Here is a 26095-nt window from a genome sequence, read left to right on the forward strand (position 1 = left end):
GCAACTCAATTTCCAACCCTCAATAACATAAATGAACAATGAATATATCAAGTGATTTGGAATAGTTATCATTACTATTTTGGTATATCAATAAATAGTTTGGATTGATTTCACAAGCACACTGTAATTCTAAAACGTTTAGCTCAATTTCCAATTATGAAAAATACACATGACTGAACAACCAACATAAATTAGTAATATTTAACTTTCAATCCCATACCATATAATCTGAATATTTTGAATTGATTTCACAAACACACTGTAATTCTAGAACGTTTAGCCCAATTTCCCATTATGAATAATACAAATGACTGAACAACCAACATAAATTAGTAATATTTAACTTTCAGTTCCATGTACAATCATTATTATATCATTACTATTTTGGTATGCAATTTAAATATTTTGGATTTATTTCACAAACACACTATAATTCTAAAACATTTAGTTCAATTATGCCCATTCTGAATAATACAATGGTTGAATTATCAACATAAATTACGATTAAGTATTACACAAATGACTAAACTACCTACATAAAAGTAAGATAACAAACCGCAATATTAATGCAAATAACAATTCCTTTCATAAACGACATTAAGTTTGAACATTAAAGAACTGTTTGAAGAGGGAAACAAACTGCAGAGTAAAGAAAAACAATATTAAAAGATATAACAATGTAGGTGCAGACAATGTCGTATGGGATCCTTGAAAGACCTACAATTATGACCCTTCTTACCGCACTGACTACAACGAACTATAACTTTGTTTTCTAAACAAGACATGATTTTTTTTTTCTTAGGCCTCCCAACCGGATGTTTGACATTAAGAGAAAGAACTAGATCATTGCCGACTGCATGACTTGCAGTGAATTATTGAATATTGCGAACAGGTCGTGTTTCCTTTATGTATAACAAACGTAGATTGGAAATACGATAGAAATCATGTGCATATGACTGTAGTTGAAGGTTCCTATGAGACAATGCAATGCATGCATGAGAGCACGGAATCATGTCTAGGTCCCAACGCCGACATGAGCAAGTACGATTCAAAATGTTAACAACAATTGGTTAGAGCGATCATGCACTTCAATTTCATACTGGTTAATGGGGTACAACTCCGAAAAAAAAGGAACAATAAACTTACAATTTTACTATTAATAATAGGCTCAATCAAATACAATTACTATATAATTAAAAAAACACTTACATCCATTGACCTGCTGTCCCTTAAGGCTGATCGAATAATGTTCTCTGCATGCGATGACAATTCAGAATGCTAGAAACTCCAATGACTACGACGTTTGTAAAACCATTTTTGAACCAAACTATGGATAGATTCAAGGAGACCAATAACGGGTAATTCGAGTGCTTCCTTTAAAGCTGAATTCATGCATTCAGATATATTGGTTGTCATTAAGGAATATCTTTTCCTCCGACAAAATGCCCTAGCCCATTTGGATTTGCCAACTTCCTCTAATTCAAGCCTAATGGACGGAGCAACCTCATCCATATGCCTTATGTAATACTCAAATTCACCAATTGTATATGCTCTTACACACATATGGAAAGTATCTTCAATTGAACGTGACTTATGGATCTTAACAAGGTTTTTATACAAATGAAATGCACACAACTCGTGTTCAGCAAAATCATAAACAGAACTAACACTCTTGGCTATACTTTTATGATCATCAGACACAACAACATGGTCGTTAGAATCCCCAAAAACAACTTTAAGATTACGAAAAAACCAAGACCATGATGCATCATTCTCATAATCGACAATGACAAATACAAGAGGTACAATATGTGAATTGCCATCAAATGTGCAAGCAGACAATAATATCCCAAAAACTTTATTCTTAGACTAGCATCATCAACTGACATAATAGGAAAACAAAATTTCCATGCTTCTATGGAAGCAGCAAGGGCCATAAAGTAATACTTAATCCTACCTTCATCATCAGATTCTTGTGTTGTACACGTTACTGTAAGGAATAAACATTTAGATTGATTATACAAGACAAAATAGACTGTATATAATTGTTTAAACTAAATATAGACGAGAAACATACCAGGATTATTTTCAATCAACGCAGCTAAAAATGGTGACAAACCGGCGTATGAGGACTCAAGAGTCCCCCTGAGGGAATTGAGGGCAATCTCACAACCTTTCCAAGCTTTATCATAACTTATATTTACACCATATAGCTTACAACATCACACGGTCAACATAGGACTTTGTCATTCATTTTAAAAAATGACCTTATACACTCAGCAACAATCCAAGATGTTGCTTGTCGATGACCATCTTTAACAATGTCAATGGAGCATTTTATGGATATTGATGTATTTCCAAACCATCTACACACCACCCTCTCTATATACAGATGCACATAGATACCACCCACAAGACATCCTTGCAACAAATTTCAAATGAAGTTTTGTTTGACCTAGTAGTAGTAAGTTTGAAACTGTTTTTAAGAGCAAGAAAATAAACTGCTTTCTTCAATACAGACTTGCTACTAAAATGTAAACCTACTCTAATGGGAATACCAGATTGAAAGACATCGAAATCTTGGAAATCAACTATTTCAATGTTGCCCACGGGATGTCGAAAATATTGATCAATGTTTGTTGATTCGTTATTCAAATACAACATATTTTGAGTGTTTAGGGCAACAGATGAGACATGGTCAACTATTACACATAAATCAATTTGAGGGGGAATCTGATAATACTGACATCAACCACAAAATATCTTTATCTTCGACAATACAAACAAGATTCGAATTGGCATAACCAATCTGGTACATTGTCAAACGAGATATAGTTAACTCACTGAAGGGAAAAAGTTTACCTTGGATATATTCCACAAATTGTTGGAATGATTAATCTGATGGAATATGCACCTCACAATCTCGAAAATCATGATACTGAGAATTCTCATCCCATCGACCATCAAATATGAGTCTGGCCCGTTGTAAAGTCATAGCAAAAATATTAGCAAAAGTTAATGAATTAACAAGAAAACCTAAATCAATGAAACCTTTTGTGTACGTAACAAAAGTTATGGCAATGGATGGAGCAACAATCCAGTTGATTCTTGTGCAATCAACACATGGTCATTTTTTTAGGAACTGATATTTCTTTTCCCAAAATATTAAAATAATATAAAAAATAGCATATACACCTAATTTATTAAAAATGTGAGAAAAACAATATAGAGATTTGAAAAAAAATATATGGATAAAAAAAGGTCTAATAATATATAGATGTTTCAAATATAGGTTTGGTTTCAAATTATGGATATTTTATTAAGGTGAGAAAAATTCGAAAAATTGTTAAACATAATCTAACATAATAATAAAATATAGAGATTGTGTTATCTATATGAGAAAAATTAGGAAAGAAGTTTTAATAATATATGGATATTTCAAATATAAATTTGGTTTTAAAATCTGGATATTTTATTAAGGTGAGATAAATTCGAAAGGTAGTTAACAAGAATCTAAAATAATAATAAAATATAGAGATTATGTTAACTGAGCAAAATTAGGAAGGCTGTTGTCCTATCAACAATTACCTTGCACATATATCTCAACCATATATATCTCGACCATGTTTTCTCTTTTGAAATTATCCGGTATTTGTAGTTTCGTCAACAATAATATCTACGAACAAGTCAAAGACAAATCAGGAATTTTGAAATTTGCTATGTCACATGAGTTGCCATAATTCTTATTCTTGGACGATTTTGCCATTTTTCATAATGAAGCCTAAAAAACCGCCCTACACTCCAATTCCCCTTGCAATTTCTCAAAAAAGTATGGCCCAATCAATGGTTCCAATGTTCGGCAGTATTGGGCCTGGGCCTTAAATCGCCTCATCAGAGATCTGCTCTCATCTTCCTCCCCAGTCGGTCCGAAGGTCTCCACTGTAGCTCGCTTCAGTTGAGATCATCTTCAAGCTCACCTACTAGGTAAGTTCCATCGCTTGCTCGATTCTGTTTGGTCGCCATGTAAAGGAATTAGAAGAACTAATGGAAATGGCTGCTTTCTTATTTTTCATTGTTTGCTTTTCTGAATCGGCGTCTCTTCATTTTCGGCCGTATGTATTAGATTTTCTTTAATTAGCAGCTTCGCAATAAGAAGTTGGATGTTTAGCTGTATACTGTACGATGATGGTGATGCTATGAATCCGTGAAACCAACTCTCTCTGATTATGGTATCGTCGGTAAAATTTGTGAAGTCAAGTAGCTTTTGTAAAAGTATACGAACACATACCCATCCTGTTGGATGATACAGTTCGAGTTTGAACAGTATTTGTTGTGGGCTTATTTTGTTAGTCAAGTGAAGTAGGTTTTCAAGTAGCTGGTGTCTATTTAATTTCGTTTTTGTTTGTATATTTGTATTTGGATTTAGTCACTTGTATTGAAGTGATGATATTATGGACCAAGTTACATTTAAAGATTTGATGATCTGAGTTCTTCGATAATCTAATTTTAGAGGTCTGAATTACAAAATTAGCCTGCCATCCATTTCGTTTTTTGTAGAACAGATTAATATTTTATTTATTTATTTATTTGTATTGAGTGCAACCATCGGTCTTACTTCTAAAGATAGGATGATACCTGTGTTTGAGGCTAGAAACTGATTTCCATGGATTAACATTGTTACGAAAGTCGGGAGTTGATAAGATATGCACATACTCAACAAAAGGAGCTCCACTTGGCATTTGTAAATAATTACAAGGAGCCCTTAAATGGTGGTGCTCATTTAGTGAATTGAAAGATTGTGGCTCTTTCTTGATTCTTCGGTTGGTAATCTATTTGCCAAACTGGAAAGACAAATGAGATTTGTTATCAAAAGGGCTGCTACATTTCCCAAATCTATTTGTGTTTCCTTCTTCTTTGCTTTCATAGACAATCCTTTATTCTTGATATAGATAATTGGTATCCTCGGGATTGATTGTAATTATGTTTCTTTTGTTTTGGTGGCCTTCTTCTTATTTAGTCTTTTTCAGTTTTGTTTGGGTCTCCCCTTTGCAGCGTTCTTTACCCTCTCTGAACTTCCATATTTCTGGAAGTTGTGTTACTATAATTATGACTTTTTTTAAAGGCTAAAATACCATTTGGTCCCTATATTTTGAAGTTTGTTCAATTTTAGTCCTTGTACTTTCATTTGTCTAATTTTAGATTCTATACTTTCAATAGATCTTAAATTTAGTCCCCACTTCTAGCTGTTTGATTTTTTTTTTAAAAAAAAACTTTTTGTTATCGATTGACATTTTTACTATAAATTTTGAAAATATATTCACATATTGTATTTCCTTGCATGAAAATTATTATTATTATTTAACCAATTTCAGTAAAATTTAACTTTGATGGATTAAATGTAAGATTCATTTAAGTACAAGGACTAAAATTGGACAATTAAAAATATTGGAACTGAAAAAAGAAGCTTTGGCAGAGTTGTCATTTGGTCCTCTTAACGTAATTGGTGCCCCCTGGGTCATGTGTTCAAAGAAAAGTACTGGAACTAAAATTGAACAAACTTCAAAATATGGGGATCAAAATGGTATTTTAACCCCTTTTTCAGCATGCCTTTAGTAGTGCCGATGGAACTGCAATATTTATATCACTATTTACATCTTAAGTAGGTGGAAAGTAGAGATCTCTAGATGGAGGTGCCACCAAATGAAGATTCAGAGCTCCCAGCTTCTGTCGAACAGGATAATGTGCTCCCTGCCCCTGATACCATAGATGACGGGTATACAAGAACATCATTTATTTACTGTAGTATTTAATTTTGGGTCATGATGTTTGGTTGTGATCTTGTTGTCTTATAATTAGGTTGTAGGCTGTAGCTTCTCCCACATTGTGTAGAATACTTGTTACACTGTTAGTGAATTTACAACTTATATAAGGTTTCAAATTGCATGCTTTTACTTGGCTTATGTTTGTATTTTGGTTGTTATGGGAGAAATTATGGGTTAGATTGTAATGGCTAAAATTCCATTGCATTTTCTGAGGACACCTTTAGGAACTTAAAATTGACCACTTTCTGCCTTTCGAGTTTTTGTTCTTTGATTACCTTTTTCTAGAGAGGATGGTTTCAGGAGTGTCCAGCTGTTCTGATTTGTATATCCAGTGTTATATTTATCTTTTTGTAAGAGTATTGAACTTGTAATTTCCAGAGCCATGGAGCAGAAGCAAGAATTCACTGAGGAAGAAGTAAGAGGTACATTAGAAGCGATTGCATCCACAGGAAAATTCTGGTATCTTTCTTCTCCACCTAATTTCTATTGACTTAGTTTGAATATGAAGATGCTACATCAAAAATTTGATCGCAGTTCATACATAGGAAGTGTATGAATTTATGCCTCAGATTCTAATGCACTTTGATATGTTGAATGCTTATAGCTTCCCAGTGTAATTTAAATAGGGAAGCCAAGGGGTTCTTTGGTTGAATTCGGCAAGACAAAGTTTATGGGAGGTTTTGCTTTAAAGAAATAGGAGAATTGTTATTCATGAAAAAGCTTAAAAAATTGGAAGAATAGTTCTATTGTAGCTTTGTGTCCCGTTTCAAAGAACAGTGTAATTCCTCCCCTTATGGTTACTTTCATTGGAATTTCCTTTTTAGTACTCTTTGGAACGTAGGTCTACCCATGGAAATTTCATTTGTAAATGAAATTGTGTTTTCTAAAATTTTCCTTTTTTGATATGTTACTAGAGGCCTTGTCTTAATGGAATTCCTGTATTCATCATTTTCTGTGCCATAGAGGATAGCTCATGTGCATGATTTAGACATTATTCTGCAGTCGTATTTTCTTTTATTGGAAGCTTCATTTTTTTCTTCTTTCTCAAACAAGGGAAAAAAATAATATAAAGGTGGAAATTTGGGTTAGTAGCTGCCTGCTGTATCAATCCCTGACGTGATTATGTTTTTTTGTGCCAGTGACTCAGTGCCAAGTGTGTCGAGTTAATAATAATTTCACCATGCAAAAGAATCAGATCAACCATATATTTTCATTGTTTTTAGATTGGGGAACCAAAACTTTTCATCTATAAAATTAAAAGAACAGAAAAAGCCCCTTGAAGGATCTCACAAGGAAGCCACTGAATAATAGCAAAAGGGGTACAATATGTAAAGAGTTAGATTGAGCACACCCTGAGGAAGTTGTGACATTAGAGTTGTCTATGAAAATTCTCAATAAACCCTTATCCTTTAAAATTAATTGGTTGCCTGCCGTCCTAATCTATGGCCACACTGCTTTATTTGTATGTCTCCGCAAAATCTTATTCTCCGTCTTGGAAGTTATGCATATGCCACATAAGATTTGTATTAAGCACACAATCAGCTACATTACTGTGTGAATCAGTTTAATGTTTTTCTTTATTGTTATGGACGTACAATATATATATGTGTATACTTATTTTATGTTCTCAGGCATGATTGGGAGAAATTGAAGAGCATGCTATCTTATCAACTGAAGCAGGTATGGGGAGGTACGCATGAATGCATTTCTTTTTTTTTTTAACAGTGGATGTTTTAAGGTTCTTGCATAGCGGGCATGCATATCATATTTGTTGTATCCAGTTTTTCTAAATGAAGAATTTGTCACTTCCTTATTTTCCTTTCTTTACTATCTTTGAAGGTGCTGTCAGAGTATCCTGAAGCAAAAGCATCCGGTGAACAACAAAGTACTTTAGGAGAAACCTTCCCGGAGCTGGTAAAGCGGTTGGATGAAGGTTTGTGAGCTTCTCCACTTCCTATTGTGTTTAATCTGTACTGTAAATTTATTTGAAAAACCAAGTCTGGGTGGTAAATTACACTTCGAATCATTCAATTGGTCATGCATTTTTGGAGTCCCCTATCTGTGTATAAAATATACTCATGGGTCCTTTTACTAGGAAATCTAGTCAAATAGCTGTCCTAGTAAACTAAGGGCATTTGGATTGACTAGATACAAAAATGTTTTCGAAAAAAGTTATTTTATTTAAACTGTTTTGACAAAAAAACTGTTTGAAATACACTCTAAAAGTGTTTTAAAAGCTATTTTGAGTGGTTGTCAAACAGTTCGATTTTGTTCAAAATGACTTATAATCAAAATTAAACACTTGAAAAGTTAAACCAAACAATGCCTAATTCAATGAATATAGTGAGATTAGGGAATTTTATGTTATAAAAAACCTAATTTGAAAATTTTTTATTATTTAAAATCTATTTATTGGAAACCCCGGTTTATTGTGGAAACAAAGATATACAAAAATTAGAGTAGTGAGAAGAGGGAGTTAAAGAGTTCCACAACCTGCAACTTGAAGATTATTGAGAGGCACCCTGGTCGCATGATAGATGGAGATTATTATTATTTTTAGGGAAAATTGTACAAACCTCTCTTGAATTGTGGGGTTTGTTACAATTACATTCATGAACTTTTAATTTGATCAATCACCCCTTAAATTTTATGGTTTGTTACACTTACACCCCTAAATTTTTAATTTGATCAACTGTAGTTTGTTATTTGTCACAACCCCCTTTAGTATGTTAAAAGTATTACCCTTGTTTGTGAGATATATATATTTTTTACCTTTTTTTTAATTTTATTTTTTTTATTGAAGGAACATCCATTGAAATATTTAGAAACCAATACTAACGTAGGGGTTTGATTGCCAAAATTAACAAAACCAAATGGGCTAATTGATCAAATTCAAAGTTTAAGGGTGTAATTGTTAATAGACCACATAGTTTAGGGGTGATTGATCAAACTAAAAGTTTAGGGATGTAATTGTAACATAACTCCATAGTTCAAAGGTGTTTGTGCAAATGAGTTACAAAATCTTCATCCTTAGGTACAAATAGAAGTTGTGCTCCTCATAAGGATTTCCTACAAGACCAAAGCCCACTGAGATTACAAAAAGCTCTCGGACTGATCTCAATGAAAGAGCAAGCAGTTAACTTCCAAATTATGAACGAGACTTATTTTTGTATTTTTGTTTTACTTTGCAGCACTTCTTATCTTTATTGAAGGTCCTCCGTTTACCCTTCAAAGGATTTGTGAGGTGATTATCCATGTTCACTACAATGCAATTTCTTTATTTAAATTTTCATTTTAACTTTTCGTTCATTAATGATCAGTGAGACTGCAAATAATTACTTTAAAGAATGCGCTTGTTGCTAACCCCAGGCCTTTTGGACACCTTATTAGTTAGCTCATGTTATCCAAAAAAAAAAAGAAATTTTTTGGCCCAATATCAAAATTCGAAGCAACCATATCTTGATTTCTCTCTTTTGCCTTTCCTTTTATGTTATAATACGTTCTAAGATAGAAAAAGTTATAGTAAGTTTTTTATTTTGTTTATTTATTTATTATTTTTTTAAATAGCTGCTTTCTTTGTTGGTCTTTTGGGACTTGTAAGCATGAAGTATTTGTATTAAATTGATTTTGCGTAATTATGATTATTATCATTGTTTAACTATTTTCTCCAAAATTGGATGTCCAAACAGATCCTATTGGATGCACGGAGCATCTATCCCAATCTCTCAAAGCTTGCGCTAGCGCTGGAAAAGGTAAGCATGAAGTATCTGTATTAAATTGCGCTAGCCCTTCATTGAACTGTTTATGTAGTGTTTTATCTTCAAATATGATACTTATTCATGGGTTCAAATTAATGTAAACTAAATTACCATTTTTATGAAGGCTGAAATATTATGGAAAACCTTTTTTTGGGAGCTTTGTTTGGGTTGGTTATCTTTTAAATTTAGACATTTTTCTTCCTCGTGTATCTAGCATGTACTTCATTTCATCCAGTTTTCTGTCCTTGTAGTTGGAAAAGTCTTAAAAGAAGTATTGTAATGTTTTTAATCTTTAATTTAACTGTTGGTTGCACTTATATTGAATCATGACTATTGATATCTTGCTGGGTGATGCTCAATGTCATGTCTACGTTTATAGAATCTTCTGGTGACATCCACACTTGCCGTCAGTCCTGACCCGCATCTACCATCCTCCGAACCAAAGCCAAACAAGTCAGAGGAGTCAGAAAAAGCTGTTGAAGATCAAAAGCTATCCAATGCAGTTGAAAACGGAATCGAACCTATAGCTGGAGACAGGGATGAAGTAATGGTAGAGGTTGAAGAGGCCGATATGAATGATGATATGACGATGGACATGGAAACTTTTGAAGAAATAGTTGGATCATCTGAGACAAATAATGCTGCAAACAGTAAATCTTAGTTTTCTTGGTCCACCTTAAGCGAGCTGCTGTAGTTCTGCTAATCTCTTCATGTTGAGGGAGAGGCATGGCTGGTAATCCATAGTTCTTCAATATGTCAATTTGTTCAAGCCAATATAAATCGGTTCGGATGTTATCTTATTACACTTGGGGAGGAATGGGTGGTTAGTTGCAACATTTATTGTGTTGGTACATGGAATTAGCCTACAATATGAGCCTTACTATTTTGGCTTGGATGTTTTCTTGATTAAATATTTGAGTGATAACCGATGTTCTTGGTTTCTGAACTTTTGATATGACACATCCCATTGGCTAATGAAAATGGTTTGGCGCTTTGCAACCGTTGATTCCTTCTAATTTATTGGCTGGAAGCAGGATGGATAGGATTTTTCTCATATGGTCTTCAGCCCAAGTGCCCTACTTATGTAGATTTGATGGGAAATTTGGTGATTTCTTGGGGGCGTTTACACATCTAGCTTAGAAGAACTTAGAATTACAATGGTTACAAGGGTTTTTTTTTTTTTTTGGTATATTCACCTCACGTTCTTGTCCATAATAGTAGATGGTAGAAATATTGAAGGGCTATTGTTAGCAAATTGATTGGTCATTTCATTGGTTTTGTTATGAGCCATTTATTGGTTTCCTAATTCAAACAAATTTACGAAAATAAAAGATGCAACTAAAATTTACCTTATCAAATTATTGTTCATAAGTATATGTATATATTTACAATTTGAAACCAGATTACTTGAATGGATATGCAGGTGAAACCTGAAACTCAATGCCAAATGTATTGTTGTTTGGAATCGATTAGAAACACATGATCGTATTATTAGGTGGTGTTATGATATCTCAAGTGATTGTACTATGTGCATTGGTGTAATTGAGTCTAGGGATCATTTATTCTTTGAGTGTCCTTTTAGTAAGGCTATTTGGGAAACATGCTTTGTGGGTAGGTGGATATGAAACTCAATTGAATTTGTCACTTAACACAGATAATTAGTTGAGGCATAAGGTCTGAAACATTGCTTGGTGTATTGTTATTTACTGTTTTTTTTATGCAAAACGCAATTTGCAATTTGCAATTTGCATGTCCAGAGCAACCTTGTATGCTTCTTGAGTGGTCAGTGGGCTATTTATTATGAGGTTTTTCTTTCGAGCTTCTATTGCAAGAACCTCACAATCCTAAAACTTTCTTGAGTTGTGTAATTTATTTTTCATGTTTGATTGATTTTGCAATTGTTTGTTTCCTTATTTTTTTTATGATGTTTTGTTTGTGCCTCAACCTCAAATTGTGAGTTCATATCTTCTTATATTTCTTAAGAATAAAAAAAAGCCAAATGTATTGAAAATAAATTAATAATACAATCATTCATATCCTATTTTAATTAAATAATTGTGAGATAAAAAGATTGAACCGTAAATCTGTACCTCGATTTGACAATCATTTGTGTGATTCATGTAATAATTGAATTACAGTGAAAGTACTGAAAACTCCGAACTTCGAAGTTCCAATAAAGCATTTGCAACAACCAAGCTCCATTCGCTTGCCTATCAAAGAGGCCATAAGCATACATTGCGGCTTCTGTTGCTTTCAAAGCTGAAAACCTTTCCTTTTCCTGGCATCTATAAATTTGTCACCCGAAGGTAGTATGATTATCAAGTAATATTCACCAATGATGAAAATTTTCCAACTATTCCCTACCCTAAATGACCACTAATATTCACATAAACCTGCAATGCACTAGACCACATCTTCATTTTCACCCCATTGATCTAACTGTACAATTGAAGAATTATTTACACTCTCACTTCAACTACATCTCCATCTTTCAATTCAGTACTGGGTAATACCGGCAAACCATTAATCAAAACCAGCCTACCCTCAGATCCAACTCTTCTAGCGGCATCTGCGGCGGTGCTACCAGATCTTAACCTCATTATCTCACCAAGGGGCCAGCAAACGATTACCACTTCCTCAAGCGCGACGGAGCTTCGACAAACATAATACTCTCCTCCCTGTTTTGCCTGTCTAAAATTACTAGCTTCACTAAGTATTTGCTCCTCCCATTGAAGCATAGTCCTTAGAAAATGTACCTGCCATTTGAAGACCACTAACCTTCAATACTCCCACATGACATCACTATCTTATGAGAATTTAGTTTTTCTTTCTGTTCATGAAGTTAAAAGATTGAGTGGATGTTGCAAAAATTAGGATTGTGGCATTAAATCGCATGATGTACTTTGTAGATCTATTAAAAAGGTTTTCCAAACCGGTAAAGTGACACTTAGACAGTAAAAACGATTTTTACTAGTCATTAGAACAAAACCTTCGTATTGATGCTAGCGTCGGTGGAGATTGATGTGACGGAGTCTGAACTTGTCCTAGATGTAGGAGTGTCTACCTGTTTGCCCTCAGAGATGGCAGACATTATGGCCCAATATTCGAATTCTTCCCGCTCTGTAAAATCAATGACCTGAATGAAGGTTGGAAGTAGCCGACCAAATTGGTCTTGCTGCATGAGAAGGCCCAATGTTATGAACTAGTAAAATATGACATGTGGCATTAGAAAACAGCAATGTCTAACTAAAACGGTATATAAAGTAACATATTAGTCATTAGACACTCGTGATCTAAGAAGCACGGACACTTTAGTTTGATTAGCGTGTTCGTATCCAACACGTGTTGGATCTTGGACACTTCGACACTTGTAGAACACGTATCAACAACAAACGTGTTAGACATGCATAGAACATTTTTTGAGTAGACTAAAAAGATGCATATATGTTGATAATAATACATTTTGAGTGTGAAATGCATCAACCCAAGTTTTTTAAGCATATAAATGCATTAAACCATTTACTTTGAATTTTCTTTTGGTATAAAAATGATATATATTTTTAAAAAGGTATATTTTAATAAATGTGTCCTTATCGTGTCTTGTCCTAGATTTTTAAATAATGTATCGCCGTATAGTGTCGTATCCGTATCAGTACTTCTGAGCTCATGATCCAATTTCTGACTTTCTGTGTTGGAATAGTTACAGCAATCAGATGAAAGCTGATATAAAAAGTATTGAGAGAACTATTTCAGCACAACATATTGCCCCTCCTGTCTTAGCTTGCCTATAAAATAACATTAATCCACCTAAATATCTAAGATCTCCATAAATAATGACTGCAAAGTTCGTGATAAATTTTTGTAGCAGAATACTTGCTGCATGCTGCTTTGACAAATCTTACGAGAAGACGGGGCATTCTTATTTGTGACAATTTCTGTAACTCCTTTGGCTCTCTTTTTATTCTTTCATTCATATCAATGACATTACATCAATATCTATGTACATATATGGATGCATGCGTTATGTGAATGGAAGAATATAATGGTGGAGACACCAAGGGAGAAAATAAAAATCAAATCAACCTAAACTAGAACAAAATCCCATAAATCTTAACGCATACCTTATGGTACATACCATCCCGACAGAACGTATACTTCTCTAGACAAGTACACCAATCCCCATGACCTGGTTCACACCACCATTCGTCAGACACCTGAAAATGAATCAGCATCAGCACTGGAACAAATCTCAATCTAAATAAAAACTTTAAGAAAAAGGATTCCACACGAGATTGAACATTTTATAGCGTGCTTTAAGTTGAGTGTGAAGTGGACCATTAGATCATCGTTGTGAAAAGAACCTGGCATGCAAGAGGTTTGTATTTTAGTTTGGTCTTACTTTCAGTTCATATTAAATTCAGACGTTTAATACTCCAACTAAATCACCAAACAAGCTCCCTGAAATATTATTTTACTAATAAAAATTTAAGTTGTGGCACACAAACTTCGCATTTAATATTTTTTGAATTATCTAGACAATCAAGCAACTAAACCTTTTTGTATAATCTAGCATAAGCCTCCCAGCGCTTTATTTGGAACGAAGATCTTCGGTCAGCCACGGCTTCAGAAGCTGCAAGTCCAAAGCTCACAGCAACAAGCAGTTCCCTTCCGTCCTCATCCACTCTGCAAATACATTATCCGTTATAAACACAACTTATTGAATTGTTTGTTGTGAGCCTTTGGCATAAATCTAGATTAGCGGGCATACCTAATAATAACAGCAGCAAGCAAGTGACTTCCTTCCACTCTAAGAACTGGATGGCCAGCTTTGAGAAAACCATACTTATGAGAATCATCTTCACTCGAATTCTGGAACTCTGAATCAGAGAAATACCGAGATACGTCTCTTTCAGATTCATTTTTGCTGCTTAACGACGGGTTTTTGTTTCCGTTTTCCTTGTAAAGCCAATGTGCAGCAAGTCCATGTTCAGCATATTCATGCATCCTCTAAAAAGAGAAATAAGAGTAAAATGATCTGCATGAAAGTCTGATATGCAGAAGCTCACAAGCTGCTAGAAGTTTGTTAGTACCTGTGTTCTTATTTGTACTTCCAAAGGTGAGTTATCCGGACCTAATACTGCAGTGTGCAGAGACTGAAATCATAAATTTGAAGTTAAGCAGAGGTCATGAATAAATCAGGACTACATGCCAAAGGAAAAAGGGTTAACTTTCATAAATAGTGGGATTTTATTACTTTTCTGAATTCATTTCGAGTAATATTTCCTTTATATATTAGTAAGGGTGTAAAAACCACAGGAACTAAACTCATTTTAGTTTATGCACCATGAGAACTTTTTGTAACTTCCTTTGATTTTTGGGTGGAGCCTTTCCTCACTACAGTCATCAATGAAATTAAGTTCTTATGGTATATTAGTATAGAATATGTTATTTATAATAATAAAAAAATAATGTCTATAAAAGACCTTTATCTTTTTTGGTGTTCTTCCTCGTCCAATTGCGTTAAGTAATTGGCCTGGTAATTGGTAAAAGGTGGCTGCGAGTAATGAAATAAAGACCTGGAGGAGAAATTTTTGTTTTGTCCAAACTCTGGATTCTTTTATTTCCTACAGGAAGTGCTGACCTTTTCCATAATATCTAAGAAAACTGCGACCTCCTCGTTCTTCAATGCTTTTTCAAAATGCATACTCCAAAAGAACTTTGTTTAATAGTATACTTTGTTGGATCTACTTTAAATACCGACTTTGTTTACAATATATTTATTTAAAAAAAAAAAGGGAAAAATTAAAAACTAAATATTGAAATTGCTAAGAATGAGATATAGGCTTTTGTTTGGTATAAACATCTTTAACCTGGTAACCACTAGGCTTTGGGTTAACAATGTAATCATCAAATTCACCATCAATGGGGGACCATAACCTGCACAGTGGAAATTAAATAATACAATGAGGAAAGAGGAATTAACAGAACCGAATCAGTGTTATGAAGAAATTGCAGAGAGTATGTATTCAACGAATTGAATAAAGTCGTACGTTCTGCAAGTGTTTGCTTTATGTATGATCTAGTTTTACAAATATGATAAATATATTTCTCACAATCACAAGTAAAATTTTTGGCAGATACTTGTCCCATAAAACTCCTATTAAGGACTGGACTAGAACATCTAATTTCTCACAAACAATAGCTCTACGTATGATTTGGAGATCTCTTAAAGAGCATTTGGATTAGGAAATTAATTACTGATACAAATCTCTGTAATAAACAGATCAAATTTGATTATTGATATATTATATTCTATTAACCACGGTATAAATTATGTTTGTGGCTGTTCTATTTTCAATCTGCAATATTCCTTCGAGATTTTATTAAGACGAATATTAAGATGAGATAAATAACTACACAGATACAATTATAACATTATGGAATTTAATCCCAGATTAAATAAAATGAGAGGGGTGGACACGACATCCTTACAGGGACAAATAATTACAAAAGAACAAGCAAACCACTATAAGAATCCTTGATCTATTTTTTCATTTTCTTTGTATCGCTATAGTTATGCATATATTGTAGCTCAAAGCCATTGCAATAAGTAAATCAATTAAAAGTTTCTAATGAAAAAGTAACCACAGATAATAAAAACATTACTACCTTGTTGTAAGTTTAATCATGACACCATAAGCCACACACAAGCACAATAACTATTGCATCGATATGGTTTCGCTTAAGAAACCATTTTTTTATAACCTTTAATTGAGAAAAAAAAAATGAAAGAATACAAGGGTATTGAGGAAACAAAGTTAAAAAAGAAGGATCCAAACTATATAAAAGGGATCCAATCAAGCACAATGAGATCTAATGGGTGGGTAATTACAAAAATAAACTCTATCAGAGAAAGATAGAACCTCATGAGGGACCAAACATCACTCAAAATCCCTATCAAGCCAGGCAGTAAAAAAACATGTGTAAGCATGCATTACACTACTTTATGTGTTAATATTAGCATGATAAACCCCCTACTCCTTAAAAAAATATGTTTCTGTTGGGTTTTTTCTGGAAACAAGAACCAATGTTACTGCTAAATAGTGTCCAAACATCTTAATGCAGCTATCACCCTTAACAATTATCCTTAACAGAGAATAGCTGCCAATGCGAATTTTTCTCATGGGAAAGTTGTTCATCCAGACGATATAAAGCTTTAAAAAGGATAGAGGAAGCTCCGTGTGGTAAATAAAAAGTGATAAGTTAAGTTCGATTCAATTTACTTGTGTACAGTATTGAGAAGACTGTAACAACACTGAACAGCAGGTCCATGTAGAGTTCCATTCTTGTCCCCGACAACTACCCTTAATGCTCGGGCATCATATACCTTATCGATACTGATATCTTTTCGTTCCATCTGAAGAGTGGAGACAAAAAGGATTCAATGGTTAAAAAAGTATAACTACTCGCCTGAAAAGGATATATTACATTTGATTTATTAATACTGTTTGGATTGTTAGTTAGCCACTAAGTTGCCAGACCAGTGCTCGGTGACAGAAAAATATAGCCGACTATAGAGTCCAGGTTAAAGTCATGCAAAGTTCTACATGCACCCACAGCACATATACCAGACCTTGTTTGAGACATATATATCAGAGGAAAACAGAGAAACTAAGTCAGTGAGCATGCTCCAACTTGAAATCACTTCTTAGGATGTAAAGAAGAAATATAATGACAAACAGAGAGAAGCCAACCAACGCTGCAGTTTTAATACTTTATAGGGGTGGTCATTCAAACCGAAAAAACTGAACCGTTTCTAAAAACCAAACCGAACCGAGAACTCAATGAAACCGAAAAATTCAGTTCGGTTCGGTTTCATTTTCGAAAACCGAATTTGAAACCGAACCGAACCGTTTTTAACCAATATATATATATATAAAAGAGTAAAACCGAATTTAAAACTGAACCGCTTTTAATTTAAAGAACAAAACCGAATTTAAAACTGAACCGCTTTTAATTTAAAGAACAAAACCGAATTTAAAACCAAACCAAACCGAACCGCTTTTAATTAAAAAAAGAATATAACATGGATTTTTTAAAAATGCCAAAACTGAATTTGAAACCGAACCGAACCGCATATCCGGTTCGGTTTGAACCAATAAATTGGTTCGGTTCAGTTTGGTGGTCAAACCGAACCGAACCAAACCATTTCCACCCCTAATACTTTCAACTCAAAGATTCATTACTTAACAACCTAAGGAAATTTAAGACAACATTTCAACATCTAATAAGTTGTCATGATCTATACTGGCCTCACCACTAACAGTTGTGGAAATTAAATGCAAAATCTCTGGGATAAGAAATACAGAATAGAAGATATCCTGCCAGAAAAATTGCCCAGTTCATTATTCCAGGGAGAATTTTCAAGTACAATAACAGAGCCCAACCTAAAGTTGCACTAGGTCAATATAATTGATTATGATTTAATCATGTCAATAATGCAAAACTTGAGATAATTCCATTCTTACCTTGCTGTATATACTATATAAACTCTTCAATCTACTGGACAAAGTTACTTCCATCCCTGGAACATAACTGCAACATAGGTGGGGAATCATAATGGACAGAGATGAGCAGCACTACACATACACAAACAAAATAGAGATAAGAAAGAGAACGATGCAGACATACGAGGCTGATATAATCAATTCTTGTTCTAATGCTTCTTCACAAACCACCAGAGATGCTAAAGCATTCCTAGCATCTTGCACGACTTTTGGTTGTATAGAAGTGTCTATACTTTTCTGGAGATTATTTAGATAACTTGTCCGTTTTCTTCTGTCTGCCAAGATGTCAAATGGTACAACAGCTTCCAAAAGTTCCTGAAAGTGGGGAATGGGAGCATAGAATCTTTAACAATCTATAATTCTTCAAGAACTACTAAATATATACCCCAGGCCTCACCACAAAGACGATAAAAGCACATCATTACATTTTACACTGATGTTCCAAATTTTCTCCTTCAAATATATACATTTTTTTATACAATCAGATTTCAATAAAATAAATGAAAGTACAAAGGAAGATCATATAAAAAGTCAGACACATCCAACACAGAACTGCAAAGGAAACAAACCCAAAACAAAGCATATAAAGGAGTTTGAGCTCCCCATCTCCCCAATCCGCTGCCCCCGTGGAGATGCACGAGATACACAACAGCTATCCAGACTGACCAACATTGATAGCCCATTCAAATACCCTGTTTTATAAGTATACTTGTCCAAATACTCAATTTCGAAAAGTTAAGTTTATTAAGTCACACATGCATAAGATTCCCCAGAAAACATGATTTCTCATAATTTTCAACATTTAGTTGAATCTTGTGGATAATGATTAAAGAAACAATTTTTTTAAAAAAAGGAATCTTCAATACTTTATGAACGTGTTGAAGTCCTGTACTACAAAATGAAGAAAAAAGAAGATAGTGAGACAAATAAGCTGGGAAGAAAAAAGAGATGCCTTAGAAAAAGAAAAACAGTCATTTTAACTTAAATTTTTGGAATGAGACATTCTAACAAAATCTTCATAAAACAAGCCGTTTTCCCCAAAATCCCAAGTAGAAAGAACATGGAAGAAAATTTTATCCTCCATTCAAGGTACTTGCCTTCATGTTTGTGGCCTCATCAGTCATAGTTATTGGCATATTGTGACAACAAGTTGAACTGCCTTTATCCAACGGTGGCAGTTCAGCTCTGGTAGATATTTTCCGAAAGCTTCCAGCTCTACTACTAGGCATCCACATGGAAGCTAATTCTGAGCGCAGCTTCAGGAACATTTGGGGCTGCAAAATGACCAATGAGACATGAGTCAATTTCAGAGAATAAACACCAGGAGCTCCAAGTCTAAACAGCACGGAAAAATTAGATAGTAGTAGAAGAAATTAAAAATCAAATGTGTATTTTGTTTTTTTAGTGCAAAATCAAATGCATACTTAAATGACCAATAATATAACCAAGTCATCTCATACTAAATACAGATGTACATGTAGTTAAATGAATTATTCTATCCTAATATTCTTTTTCTAATGAGCTTTCCAGGGAGTCATGCATATTTGTGAAAATAAGTTGTGACCCAAAAAGACTAAGATCAACCTGAAGAACTGCAAAACACAAATCTTCTAGTTCGGCTTTCAGTGCCCATAAACCCAATCTAGAAGCAAGTGAGCACCAAATAACCAAGGTCTCCTGTGCAACAGCTTGAGCCTTAGGCAGTGGTAAAGCGTAACTGTCAAAAAATGATCATAATAAATTACTAGTCATAAAGCTACAATAGCTCAAATGATCTTGATAAAAATTGGGAAATATTTTTCTAATCTTGGATTGCAGCCTAGCTTTGCCCCCTTCTTTTGTAATTTCATATCATCTAAAGAAATGTTACTGTGAAATGTTATTTATTAAAGGGGGAAATAAAAAAAAAAAAAACTCATTATCTCTAGAAAACCAAAATACAGTTGAAAATTCTGAAGATAGGAATTTAGTTTCATGAATTCAAAGGGAAAAAGAGAGAACTAAGGGAGGAAACTGAATCCCACCCATTATACATAAACAGATCATCAGAACTAAGTGAAGAGTTAGTACATGGTTCTCATGTTGTGAAGACGATCTGCAAGCTTGATGAGCACAACACGTGGATCATCAACCATGCCTAAGAGCATAACTCGCAATTTATTTGCCTAAAATAAATAATTAAAGCATGAGAAAGATTGACCCAGAAGTCATAGATAGGTGGGTAGAATGAAAATCTAAAGAAAGTCGATCATATTATAACCATATGGTCAGATCATTGTAATGGACAAATATTGAACCCGCCCATCTATATTTATTTCAAATGGAAATTTATTGTCGACTGCACGTTCTTCGTCAAGGTAGTAATGTCTTATGTCGCTGTAATTTGCAGAATAGCCTAACACAGAGTGTGTGCAATTGCTGGAAAAAACTAGACATAAGTATGTTGACTAAATAATTTTTCCTTGCTCATTAGATTCACAATAAACATTTCACGAATGCAATGTATTGTACTTAGAAAAGTACATGGCAAGTAATATACAAATTTATCTGGTTAATGTCTCTGATTTATGGGAAGACATATCCTAAAAGAAATACCATGCTAAGCACTTTGCAAACGATAAGAAAACATATTTCTATATAATATTATTATATGCATTCAGTTTAGTGGGGAAATATAAAAAGTCTCCATATCAGCTTCAAATAGACACAAGAAAAAAATCTGGACTGTAAAAGATACAATATCTATCTTGGTAGAAACTTTCATACATGTCGTTCCAACATATCTTATTTGGCTAATTTAACAGTCAATACCTCTTCATGACCTAAGGAACCCTGGTTCACGTTTACTCGGCGATGTCTACGCAACAACTGCAGAAAGTACATAATATGGTTACACAGTGTTGTTTAAAACTTGAGGGGTACTCAAGTGCTAGCCCTCCAGGGCTTCAAGCACGAGTCACAAAAAAAAAGCCACAAGCTCTTAGAAGTGCACAATAGAAAAATGTAAATAACAATATTCAGGCATTTATTCCTCTGCTGCCTCTAGGATTTTTCCCTTGTATCAGACTCTGTGGTGGCTTCTATCGGATCTTCAGATCCCTGATCATGGCTAAACAGACAGGGAAGGATTTTCTGAAGGAGCCCAAGGTGTTTGTTAGCTCGAAGAAATCGGGGAAAGGAAAGAGGCCAGGAAAAGGAGGAAGTCGGTTTTAGAAGAGTATTGGTTTGGGGTTCAAAACTTCGAGGCAATTGAAGAAACTTATATTGATAAGAAGTGTTCATTCACTGGCACTGTTTCTATTAGGGGGTGGATACTTGCTGGTACCTGCCACAGAGCCAAGATGGCGAGAACCATCATTGTTAGACGTAACTATCTTTACTATGTGAAGAAATATCAAAGGTACAAGAAAAGACACTCTAACATCCCAGCACACATAGCTCCTTGCTTTAAGGTGAAAGAAGAAGACCATGTCATCATTGGCCAGTGCAGGCCATTGTCGAAGTCTGTGATGTTTAATATATTGAAAGTGATTCCTGCTGGATCATCCACAAGTGGTAATAAGAAGGCTTTCACAGGAATTTAAGTCCAGAATTTTCAGGTCCTGTATTTGTTTATGTCAAGGGAATGATATGTTAGCATGAGCTTTTCCTTCAGCTGGATGATCTTTTCACTTCATTTATTAACTGAATACTTCACTATTGTGATACTATTGCAATTTTGATTCCCTAAGTTTTGCTTTAGTCATAAGTATCAGCACCTTCTTGTTCTTGGTTTATCCAACCATATTTTCTGCTTAAGAAAATATTCATGCATTTATTCCTTAAAAAAAGAAAAGTTGAGAGAGAGAGAGAGAGAGAGAGAGAGACGCTCGAGGTGCTAAGGAGCACACCACAAGCTCTGAGGCACGTCTCAAGCAGCTTCATTAAGGGAGGTGGGGAGGTGTAGAGGCCGGTGTGCTTTTTAGAACACTGCGGTGACAATTGTATAAATTGATATTGATGACTATATTCCAAAAGGAGAATTAAGAATATGTCGCTTTAGGAGAAAAAATTGGGGCATTGCACAGATGTAACATCAAAACAATGTTATTACAGGGTAAAAGAAACCTTGAAGAACAGAAAAGGCAAGATAAGATCCAGTAACAAATGTCCAGGTTGTACTCTTATAAATTTGAAAACTTCATATGTTTTTCATTCTCTGTGGCTTCAACTTATCACACATGCAGGATATCTTAAGTTCTTAACTTCTAATATTTAAGTTCCCCACTCATGAGCAATACCACAAACAAAAAACACTATGCTCTCATTATTGGAAAACGTAACCCAACTTTAATGACGGTTTTTTTTTTTTTTTTTTTTTTTGTGGATAAGAAACTTAATAATGGGTTTTTAATCTCAATAGTTTTTTTTCATAATACCTGGTTTACGTAACTTAACCTGGAGACACCAGCCACCAACTTGGCTACTTCATCACCAAATTCTTCTTCTATGTTGTGCAAATTTTGACATGTATCATCAACTATGTCATGGAGAATCCCAGCCACGACTGTTTCAATTGCCTGTTAATGTGAACAACTTTAAATTAATAAGACGATGAGACAGAAAGATGTCCACTTACTGTCAGCAGCACAAAGATATTACATAGTAACAAAGAGAGCACAAAAAACGTGTGCAATGTGAGAGTGAGACAGAATATAAGATTGTGATAAAAACCAGATGTATTAAAATATAAAAGACAACAAAATTACAATATAACTTCCCTCAAGTAGGGGTGCACAAATTCACCGAAAATCCATCTGACCGACCGAATTTTAGTCGGTCGGTTGATGTAGGATGGTTGTCGGTCGGTTTTTGGTTAAAAAATAAACCAACCGTCAGTCAGTCAGCTGCCACACACACACAAAATGCAGTGGTCAGTTTTGATGTCGGTTTTCTCCCAAAATTGACACCGACCGACCAATGTACACCCCTACAAGTATTTGAGGTACTTGGAACCTCTCCTGAAAAGAGTATACGTTCTCAAGCGCTAATCAACTAAACAATTGTCTGCTCCCTTCCTCTCCTTATATTTATAACCAATCTCATTAGCAACTCCTTAGCTAAATACTAATGTACCCTTCATACTTAATAATAATCTCACTTCTAACCTAATTGCATTCCTATCAGATTGCCAGCTGCACATTATCATCAAGGGTTCAATAAAGCAATCCACTCAAAAAATCATAAACATAACAAGAAAATATTGCATGCATTTTTTCCATCTTTTTCCTTCTTAAAATCATAAAATCCTTTCCCATTCAAATGAATAAGTCAGATGGTTTTCATGAAGATAATATCCAAAACCACACTCATATATCTTTTTGTTACTGGTTCAGGACAGTGCTTGAATTCAAATATGCCATATCCAATATATACATGAGGGGTAACTTTCTATAGAAAAACTAGTACCTAAAATTTTAAAACCAACTTTTGCTCTAAATATTTGAATGTCTTTTTTTAGTTATCCATAAATCCAACAACATTTTTTTTTTGACAACTTTAATTCACTTATGATCCATTTGAACTTTTTTTAAAGAAGAAAAATATATAAAAAAGATGAGTTGTTGCCACTAGACACTATCCCAATGAAGCATAAAGAAATTGTTTGGAAAAGCTTTTATCCCAACAACGTTTAAGCAAAGTCTATGGTCCGCAATCTCTCGAGGGATAAATAAACATGATAAGATTAAATTGTGATATCTTTTTATTCCAGGAACGGTAATGAACATGGAGATCTCAGATCAGCCATTTTTCTGATGCACCTTTTTCATAGGAAATGTGGTAAAGATTTTTTTTTTTTTTTTTTTTTGGGGGGGGGGGGAGGGAAAGAGAGCCTAAAAATGAAATGTTTCATTCTATTCCCCAAAAGAAAACTATACTAATAAGGGATGCCTCACAGAAACTTCTAACACTTAGTTGTACGCAGAAAGATATAATTAATTACATTTTGAGATGCGTTAATGAACCACAGAAATAGAGCATAGTAAATAATGATATGTTTTACGCACCCTGTTACCGGTGGGCGGAACTAAAGCGGCTAAGATTCTTCCAGTGTGGATGCAATGAGTTAAATAAGGGTCTCCAGTTTTCCGTAACTGCCCATGATGAGCCTTTTTTGCAAACTCAATAGCCTTTTGCACCTGCCTTCATAGATGGAAAACTTGAGAACAGAATATGAGAAAGTTCAGACTAGCTTTGAGAAAAGTGAAAAACCTTGGAATCCTCAAATATAAGATATCCAGTTACGTCAACTCCATCCAATACAAGAGAACCTGTACAGATATTAAATTTTATGGCAAGAAACAATTTTAGCACATGGAGGAAAAAGGAAAATTAATTCATGATAGACAATTAAAAAGTTTGGTAACTTTTCAAATGTAATGACCATATGCATGTTATTATGTGGACAAGAAATTACAGTCCAATTAAAACATTTTACCACCACGAGTAACATTTTTTGAGGAAGTTTTGAACTCTCTAAGTATTGAGTAATGCATATTATTAAATAAGAAAACGGAAGAATTTAAGACAACAAAGTTTGCTTGCAGTCGTAAAGAAAACAAAGGACGAAGAGGGAATCACTTCATAAACAGAATTCAAGAGCGTCCTGAATATTAAACCCAAAAAAAATACATTAGTCAGTACCAACTTAAGTTCTAACACGGAGACCAAAAAAAGACACTAACAAGAGCAACAACTCGGTAATCAAATGGAGCACTGTGTGCCAAAATTGTTTTCTTCTCCAAGTTTATACCAAATACAATTCGTCAAGTAATGAAAATCTAAACTAGTTATTGAAAATGGATGATATGAACTGGCCAGCTTCAAAATGATTTCTTTTCTTCAGATTGATTAATCGAATTGCTCAATTAACCTGAGCTTTAGCATCTCTATACTTACCGCGGAGAAGAACAAGGGAGATTGAATTTCATCGAGTCACTTTGAATTTTATTTCCTTATTCCGAATTTTCCTTATCCAATAAGCAAAGAACTGCTAATGTCTACTCATAACTCAACCAAGGAATCTTTGTAAACTTGAAGCAACTTTGCTACTAATAGCGTCTGAAGCTTAATCAATAATCAACCCCACCCCAAAACCCGTTTCCTTTAAGCATATCCCAATCTTCAAACACGATAATAACAACAACAATAAACTTGGATAAGGAAAAGGAACCTGGTTTCTCCTCCACTTTGGGCCAAAGGAAATCGACTTTAGTAGAGAGACAAGCTCCAGAGGCAATAGCGACGGCCGTAACAGCAACATGCGTGATTGCAGAAGTGACAGCACCATGAACAGATCCAGAGCCGGAAGCAGCGGCTGCAGCAGCTGCAATAATATTTCCAGAAGCGATGACAGAATTGATCGATGCAGTAACAACAGGCAAAGGAGTAATTCGATCAAAAAGGCGGCGGAATTTCACGGAGCGGCGAAGTACCCTCGGCTGGAAAATCGGGGAAAAACGGAAATAGAACTTGTGAGGAAACATCACAGTAGTTGAAACAGTGGTTGCGCTTGAGCTCCGAAGATGACATGAGCGCATTCTAGCTGATGATTCTCCTGTCAGAGAATCAAAAACTCAAAAAAACTATGAACCAAAACCAAAAATTAAACAAAAGGTGGAAAAGGGATGAATCTAATTTGTGATTCTGTTGAGGAGAAATGAAGAAATCGACGAACCGTATTTGACAATTGGAGGAGTAGGAAAGTGAGTGGTTGGGAAAGTTACAGGGAATCCATGGTTGTAAATATTCTCAATGTAATCCGAAATTTCGCTGATATTTTCCCAGGAAAATTAATGGGGAAGAAGGTGACTATTAAAGAGAGGTTTGACGTTATAATGACGGTCAGCTTCCAAGATTTATGCCTCCTTCACCACTCACTTTATGACACGTGGCTTGATTTACCTGT

At 34.4% G+C, this 26095-nt stretch overlaps 2 protein-coding genes and 2 pseudogenes across 12 annotated transcripts; 2 read left to right on the forward strand and 2 right to left on the reverse strand.

The window, feature by feature from the left end:
• Window positions 1-610: 610 nt before the first annotated feature.
• Window positions 611-3892, reverse strand: LOC120090654 (uncharacterized; annotated as a pseudogene).
• Window positions 3847-10579, forward strand: LOC120091137 (serine/threonine-protein phosphatase 4 regulatory subunit-like protein). 8 transcript variants are annotated; one of them, XM_039049003.2, is made up of 8 exons: window positions 3847-3984; window positions 5664-5773; window positions 6201-6281; window positions 7454-7502; window positions 7662-7755; window positions 9014-9066; window positions 9512-9574; window positions 9960-10579. In XM_039049003.2, the coding sequence occupies exons 2-8, from the start codon at window positions 5685-5687 to the stop codon at window positions 10239-10241; spliced, it is 711 nt and encodes a 236-aa protein (XP_038904931.1). In that variant the 5' UTR covers window positions 3847-3984; window positions 5664-5684; the 3' UTR covers window positions 10242-10579. The 8 variants fall into 8 exon arrangements, with proteins under 8 accessions (XP_038904931.1, XP_038904932.1, XP_090162712.1 ...); XM_039049004.2 differs by having other exon boundaries at window positions 3851-3984; window positions 5661-5773; XM_090306586.1 differs by lacking the exon at window positions 3847-3984 and adding an exon at window positions 3996-4112 and having other exon boundaries at window positions 5661-5773.
• Window positions 10580-11651: 1072 nt separating this feature from the next.
• LOC120091209 (uncharacterized) lies at window positions 11652-26009 on the reverse strand. Of its 4 annotated transcripts, none has more exons than XR_005485675.2 (19): window positions 25865-26001; window positions 25361-25744; window positions 24400-24458; window positions 24195-24326; window positions 22566-22706; window positions 20959-21015; window positions 20218-20312; window positions 19732-19864; window positions 19245-19421; window positions 18272-18462; window positions 18109-18175; window positions 16864-16997; window positions 15451-15517; window positions 14671-14733; window positions 14349-14587; window positions 14134-14263; window positions 13716-13794; window positions 12645-12755; window positions 11652-12336 (listed from the first exon to the last, which is right to left on the reverse strand). XR_005485675.2 is itself a non-coding variant. In XM_039049127.2 (19 exons), exons 2-19 carry the CDS (start codon window positions 25725-25727, stop codon window positions 12040-12042), a joined length of 2628 nt encoding a protein of 875 aa, XP_038905055.1. In that variant the 5' UTR covers window positions 25728-25744; window positions 25865-26009; the 3' UTR covers window positions 11652-12039. The 4 variants fall into 4 exon arrangements, 2 of the variants coding, with proteins under 2 accessions (XP_038905055.1, XP_038905056.1); XR_016524301.1 differs by having other exon boundaries at window positions 12570-12755; XM_039049127.2 differs by having other exon boundaries at window positions 12570-12755; window positions 13702-13794; window positions 25865-26009.
• LOC120091210 (small ribosomal subunit protein uS17z pseudogene) lies at window positions 21253-21731 on the forward strand (annotated as a pseudogene).
• Window positions 26010-26095: the final 86 nt, after the last annotated feature.

Source organism: Benincasa hispida, chromosome 11 (assembly GCF_027475165.1).
Source record: "Benincasa hispida cultivar pf3 chromosome 11, pf3_genome.v1.1, whole genome shotgun sequence".
In the NCBI taxonomy this organism is placed as follows: domain Eukaryota; kingdom Viridiplantae; phylum Streptophyta; class Magnoliopsida; order Cucurbitales; family Cucurbitaceae; genus Benincasa; species Benincasa hispida.

Bases quoted from the DNA above. Each gene is read 5' to 3' on its own strand.
- LOC120091137 (XM_039049003.2), top strand. From the start codon at position 5,685: ATGGAGGTGCCACCAAATGAAGATTCAGAGCTCCCAGCTTCTGTCGAA. The intron at 6,282-7,453 runs GTATCTTTCTTC...TTATGTTCTCAG, and splicing joins GCATCCACAGGAAAATTCTG to GCATGATTGGGAGAAATTGA. The intron at 7,503-7,661 runs GTATGGGGAGGT...CTATCTTTGAAG, and splicing joins TATCTTATCAACTGAAGCAG to GTGCTGTCAGAGTATCCTGA.
- LOC120091209 (XM_039049127.2), bottom strand. From the start codon at position 25,727: ATGCGCTCATGTCATCTTCGGAGCTCAAGCGCAACCACTGTTTCAACT. The intron at 18,176-18,271 runs GTATGTCTGCAT...CCTATGTTGCAG, and splicing joins GAATTGATTATATCAGCCTC to TTATGTTCCAGGGATGGAAG. The intron at 13,795-14,133 runs GTTTAGTTGCTT...ATTCATTTTCAG, and splicing joins ATGCTAGATTATACAAAAAG to GTGTCTGACGAATGGTGGTG.